Genomic DNA, 6950 nt, shown 5'->3' with positions numbered 1-6950 from the left:
AGACATTATAACAATAAAATAACTTTTATGTGAAATCTTACCTGAAATAAAATTAAATGTCCTGTGAAATATCCAGATACAGAGATATGCTCGTACAACAACACTTATTTGTTGTATTGAAGAGTAAGCTATTGTATTACGTTCTTGTATTAATATTATTCTTCTACAGGATGCATGATTGAAAATGGAGCTGACTCTAAAAACAAAAAGGAGGTAGATAGATTACTATTGTTTAAGTATGAACCACCAGTAGCTGAATATCACAAACATAAAAGTGCTGGTGGTGGATTTTGAAGGGAAAAGGACAACCTGATTATTAGCCAGGCACAGGAGGCAACAGTACATCAGAGCAGATGACTGGAAAGACAAATGTACAACTGGACATTTAAATTAACTGGAGTCAGTGGCGAGGTTGTTACAGCATCCTCTGCACAACAGCGTTTCTTAGAGCACATTGCTCTACTTGTCTTGAGATGTTTCTTGTCCACTTTGATATACATTTTTTATACCTCCTCTCGTTGAGCCTGTAGGCTACACGCACGAGTTGTTATAACTGTTTCGCATTTTTTCCCTGCCAATGTGAGAGGAAATTCTGCAATAATTTAATCTGTAGTGAGGTAGTCTGTCCAAAAGCGGCTTACTACAACCTTTATAATGTGAAAATAACGTGTTGAGTTTTTGTGATTTTTTTTTCCTAAAATAATTAAATATTGTACTCAAATGATAAGGCATACTGTAATGATTTCACCTGTATTAAAGTCAGTCTGTCCAACAGCAGTGTTTTTCACGATAGAACATCAGTCGAATGAATGCTCAGACGCCCGTGACGTTTTAGATCAGTTTTTGGATTTTTCCCTAAACACCATACTTGCAACCAACTTTACCTCGCTGGTTTAGTCCTCTAACATTAAGGGAAATAATAAAGGCATTAAAAAAAGAAAGGATTAAAAAAAAAAAACATATGAGGTTTAGGCCTATAAGCTGCTGATGGAGTGATTGCGGCAGTCTTTCTTCTGACTGCTGTAATCCACCGCTCTCTAAAAATTTTTTCCTTATTTTGGAAAGCAGCAAAAGCGTAATCGTTGATTTTTTTTTCTTTTGCTGTTGAAGTAAACGGGCAAGCACAAACTGTATTTGCTGTGGACTCCCATTCAAGTTCCCCCTGCTGTAGTTCCGCATTCCAACCCCGGATATGTGAAACCGGTCTTAGGTTTTGTTTTTGCACTGGAACATCCCACACATTGGAAAAAGGCTTCAAACTCTTCAGTATGCGCCACCCACAGAGTAAAATTCTGGCGACACGGTGACGGATTGTTTCATATTTCATTGAGAAAACGCAGCTAACAACGGGAGACAAGATGTTCCACACCGTCAAGAACATTTCTGTAGTTTACAATCCTATTAATCAAAACAATACCTTCACCAATGGAGATTTTATATCGGGACAAGTTATTCTAGATGTTGTCAAGGACACGCAAATGCAGTCTTTAAGTATCAAAATTAAAGGGAAGGCAGAAGTCCTCTGGTGGGAGCGACATGGTAACAACACGGTTGTTTACTCTGACAAGGAAAAATATTATTCAGTGGAGCGGTTCTTCGTTCAGGACGACAACACACATGGTAGGACGAGGTGAAGCATTTGGCTTTTTTGCGTATACGTTAACATTGCATAAACATATGAACTTAGTTTATCTGTATGTGCTAACCTGATCAGTAACACTTTAATATAAGATTATATTTGTCAACGTTAGTAAAAACTTTCGGTACCCTAACTCTAACCCTATTGTAACAATATTTATTAACCTTGGTTCATGTGAATTTAAATTTTGTATTGATTCATAGACAAAAGACACAACATATATACGTTAAATCAACATATAACAATTAACCCCCACTATTACCCCACCTGACCCCCAACGAACACCTCTGGCTCACAATAAGAATAACAAATAAAAAAGACAAAATAATAATAACAATAAAATAATTAAAAACATTACAAAATTATTGGCAGTTCATGTTCATAAGGTATTAATAATATTAATGTTAACATATGTTAATGATAAAAATGTGTTAGTTGCTGCCTACACTGCATGTGGAGGAAATGCTAACCAAGATTAATGAATACATTAATTCATTGTTAGTTAATGTCAAGTAATGTGGTTAACTAATGTTATCGAATTCAATCTTATTGTACAGTTTTACAACTTGATCTTTTTTAGGTAAAGACTGTGAAATGCTGAAAGATCCTTCAGGACAGCCTTGTAAGTTTATTTGTGAATATTATATGAACATTGCAAAACAGTTTCAGTACCTTGAAAATTAAACTGAACTTGCCTTTGATTTTTGCCTTCATAGATAGCTCAGTTGTGGCACCAGGACATCATGTTTATCCATTCATCTTCCAGTTGCCTCAGCAGTAAGTTACATAAAGAAGTTCTTGAATGACTTTTCTTCACATAAAGTATAATGTGGGATTTGTAAAACATCTAAATACAAATTACTTTACATAAAAAGGGCACATTCTCTCCTAAATAGGAACTTCCCACAAACTTTCCAAGGTAGAGATGGAAAAGTTCTCTACACTTTGAAGACAAAACTGGCCAGATCAATGCGTGTTTCTAGCAAAGCTAAAACTGAGTTCCACTACGTACCCAGACCCGATCTCTCTAATCCTGAACTAATGGTGATATTTCTACTATATTATGTTTACATACTTGCGGTCCTCTCTTTACCATAAATTATCTTTTAATGCTTTGAGTCTCAGCTAGCTATTTGTTATATGATCTCTCTTGTTAGGCACCTCAGAATGGAACCAAAGATAAGCAAATGAAACTCTTTACCTCTGGGAGTGTCTCTATGAACATAAACACTGAGAAAATGGGATATTACCTAGGTAAGAATGGACCACCTCGGCAGTACTGCTTTTCCCTCATCTGTTTTTGGTTATTTGTGCCAAATATATATATATATATATATATATATATATATATATATATATTTATGTTAAAGGCTTTAATGATAATACCTATATCTTTGTAACATGCATCTTTATGGAATACATGTATGCAGTGGGCTTTTGTATGGGTTTGGTAATGATGTGCTCTCTCTCTGTAAACATTATTGTGTAAGCAAAGTTGATTGCGATGAAGGAAGTCTTTTCAGAAAATGTCATTCAGCTGATAACATTTGACATTGGAGATACATTTCAGGATTGACATCAACCATAACAACCCACACACCACTTGTAGATCTGGTTCTACTTTTTTTTTCTTCTTCTTCTTTCTTTCTTTTTTTTCATTGGCATATTCACAGAGCTTTTTCTACAGACAGTTAAGACTGTTACAGTCTATTCTTTCAAAAGTTTTCATTATGAAAATTCAATTGTTACATCACATTTTGTGCAATCAATTGAATTAGCTTGTCATTATGACAAACAGAGTTATAGTTTCTAGTGATTTTTTTTTAAAATTATTATTAAGTAATTCACCTTCTTGTGTTTTACCATGTCTCTCTACAGGAGAGGGGTTGAAAGTTTTGGCTGAAGTTCAGAACAATTCATCCCGGGCAATCAAGCCAAAATACTGTATGTATCAAAAACACAGTTTTTTTGCAAGAGGCAAGAGAAGAGTTCACACAAAGGAACTTTTTAAAGAGGAGGGGGAAGTCATCGAGCCAAACACAAAGAAAAATATCACCAAAGTGCTGACCATTCCACCAAGCCTTACTGCCTCTACCCTGAACTGTAGAATCCTTATGATTGAGTACAGACTCCGAGTAAGTTTCCACATCAAAAGCAAACAAAACACACACATTTTGATGTCTTTCATTGCAACAGTGACGAAATAAATGCCATATACAGTATATGTATGTATTTTAAATTAACCTTGTCACATTTAAATTAGTATACGTAAATCAGTGGCTATGCTGATTTAATACTCTCAAAAGGACTTTTCTTTTCTTTTGATTCTGTTGCTGGGTATATAAATACAATGACCACTGCCATGATTGATATAATGTTTTGTTTGCCTTTAATACATAAAATGGCCAATGTTGAACTATCACATTTAATATATATATATATATATATATAAATAAAATAACTTTTTGGTGCTTTTCTTAATTTGAACTGGCTTAGTTTATTTCATAAGTTTTGTTGCCCTTGCAGATATTACTGTTCTGTTGTAATGTACATTAGGATTTATATCATTTTGTATGATATTTGCCATTACACATTTCTAACTGAGCCATCTGTTGTTTAATATGTGTACTTTGTGTTTAGGTGTACCTGGATGTGCCGTATGCCTCAGATCCAGAGATCAAATTGCCAATAGTGATTCTTCCTCTTCAGTCTGCCTCAGATTCAAAGGGTCCCCCAAGCAATGACTTTGGAATTTGGAACCAACAAGCAGGAGGCAATACATACCCCAATCCACCTCCATTGGCTTCATCAGGCCCACCACCTAATGTGGCTGGACCTCCTAGTCAGTTTGGGGGCCTTGGCTGCTGTGGGCCTCCTCCTGGTCAATTTGCAGCCCTTGCTTATTCTGGACCTCCTGGTCAATTTTCTGCCCCTGCTTACTCTGGACCTCCTGGTCAAATTGCTGCCCCTGCTTACTCTGGAGCTCCTGGTCAAATTGCTGCCCCTGCTTACTCTGGACCTCCTGGACAAATTGCTGCCCCTGCTTACTCTGGACCTCCCGGTCAAATTACTTTTCCTGCTTACTCTGGACCTCCTGGTCAATGTTCTGCCCCTGCTTACTGTGGACCTCCTGGTCAAATTGCTGCCCCTGCTTACTCTGGACCTCCTGGTCAAAATGCTGCCCCAGCTTACTCTGGACCTCCCGGTCCAATTGCTGCAACTGCTTACCCTGGACCTCCAGGTTATTTTGGGGTACCAGGTAAACTTGGTCCTTCAGTTTCAAATTCAAAGTCTGACTCATCAGCTCCACCTCCTTACCAGGAATATCGGTTATATCCACAGATGCCGGACGGCCCTGAAAATTCTGGACTGCCCCCAAAATCTTGACAAAATTAGTTTTGTCATTTATTATTATTATACCAGTTAGAGCTCTTTGTTTTGTGTAAAGATTAGAACAGTTCATATTATTATTTTTTAAAGTGATGTTATATTTTAATAAGCCAAAACATATGATTCTATAATTTTTCTGTGTAGTGTTTTGATACCTCCTGCATACTTTCATTTAAAGCCCAAGAAATCTTGTATTATGTATCAACAAAGTTGAGTACCATCTTCCAGTAGAGTATTCTTCTATACAATGACTCGAGACTTAAATCTATATATAGTAATTTTTTCTTGAATAAACGTCACCTTCCTAAAGTAATGTCCTAAGTCATTTTTTGACAAAAATGTTTTTTTTTTTTTTTTTTTGCCTGAATCATCTCCTCATGATGTTGGCCACCTCTGATAAAATTTCTGAAAAAATTACTTAGACATTATTTTAGGAAGGTGATGATAAGTAAAACTGTTTTTACTTCAATATATTACTTTGTAATAGTGGACATTCTGTTGTTTATTGATGATTAAAAAAATAATGGATCTGCTTAAGATACTCCTTAATACTGACCCTATCATCTACTAAACTATACAGCAAGGTTCCTTTGTGGCATGACACAAACAGATCAGTTGAGGACAGTGTTAAATGAATACATTCAAATACACATTACTGTAATATTACAAATTTACCACTTCTTTCTTAAATGCTTAAGAGTAAGATTAGCTCAAATTATTCAATTTAATTAATTTAATATAATTTTAAAATGCAGTGTGAATGGAGTTTAGAAAAGGCAAATCCTTGTGTGTAATGTTTTCTCAAGTATCGACTGTCAAGTTGACACACCCCAACCCACATTTTAAGAGATTACTATGCCATGACGTACAAGTCACGCAATATTTGACATTTGAGACATGATTTGCTAAATGCAATCATTTTGTCTCTGGGCAGCTTACAGATAATAACCATCATGATATTGACTGTCAACAAACAGGTTAGCACTCATCAAAAGAAAAAATATGCGATAAATATATTTGCCACTGAAGACATACCTTAGGGGTCATGAGGAATACTGAGTTACATAAACAGTTCTGAGTTCATGATTCAATTAAAAGAGGACACATTGTGGTCTAAAGTTAATATGGTCTAAAGATAGCCCTAAACATACTTAAGTGTACTATGAGGAAACATTCTTCAGCCTTGTACAAATTGAACAATGAGATTTAAAAAAGACTTGAGATCCTGTTGCCGGGCATATCAATACAATGAGATGATCAATAATCTTAAATCTGCAGAATTGTCATTTTTAAATGTCACTTTTTTTTTTTCCTCCTAAAGAGATACTTTAGAAGTCCATTTTAGTCCAATTATAAAGTTGATTGTATCTCATTTAAGCATTTGTGAAAATTTTGTTGAAGAGTGTGTTTAAAGTTCAACAGCATTATAAATGCTATGTTAATGCTATTCTTTTTATGACAGGCATGGGCCTAAAAGAGTAATGGCATATCTCTCCTCAACAAGCTGCACATTTTGAGTTATCGTTCGTTTGCACAAATGTTGCAGGGCAAGTTATGCACCAAAGTGTAATACTTAAGTTCATGTGTCTAGAAAAATCTCTGGTATGAGTAAAGCAAGCATAATAATAATCTTAAAAGGATAGTTCACCCAAAAAGATGATCAGTCTAAAAGGAGTAATGTTTTGGACTGTCCTAACCTAAAACCAACTGGATCACTTTAGAAGACAATTGATTAATCCACTGGAGTTTACTGTTATGCTGCCATTTTCTCCTTTTTGGAGCTTCAAAGACCTGATCACCATTCATTTGTATAGACCTAGAGAGCTGAAATATTCTTCCAAAAATCTTTGTTTGTGTTCTGCAGAAGAAAGGAAATCATACACATCTGGGATAGCATGAGGGATGCACTTTAAATGACCAC

The 6950-nt window shown here is 35.5% G+C and overlaps 1 protein-coding gene across 1 annotated transcript; it reads left to right on the top strand.

Annotated features, from left to right (window-relative positions):
• The first annotated feature begins 962 nt into the window (after nucleotides 1-962).
• Nucleotides 963-5575, top strand: zgc:110626 (uncharacterized protein LOC550588 homolog). The gene is made up of 7 exons (XM_052106042.1): nucleotides 963-1620; nucleotides 2220-2261; nucleotides 2356-2416; nucleotides 2536-2683; nucleotides 2797-2893; nucleotides 3518-3774; nucleotides 4280-5575. The coding sequence occupies exons 1-7, from the start codon at nucleotides 1359-1361 to the stop codon at nucleotides 5024-5026; spliced, it is 1614 nt and encodes a 537-aa protein (XP_051962002.1). The 5' UTR covers nucleotides 963-1358; the 3' UTR covers nucleotides 5027-5575.
• The last annotated feature ends 1375 nt before the right edge of the window (nucleotides 5576-6950 follow it).

The sequence above is a fragment of the Xyrauchen texanus genome, chromosome 3 (assembly GCF_025860055.1).
Source record: "Xyrauchen texanus isolate HMW12.3.18 chromosome 3, RBS_HiC_50CHRs, whole genome shotgun sequence".
NCBI lineage: Eukaryota > Metazoa > Chordata > Actinopteri > Cypriniformes > Catostomidae > Xyrauchen > Xyrauchen texanus.
Note: the sequence above shows the minus strand (reverse complement) of the source record. Positions and strands in the feature narration are given on the sequence as shown.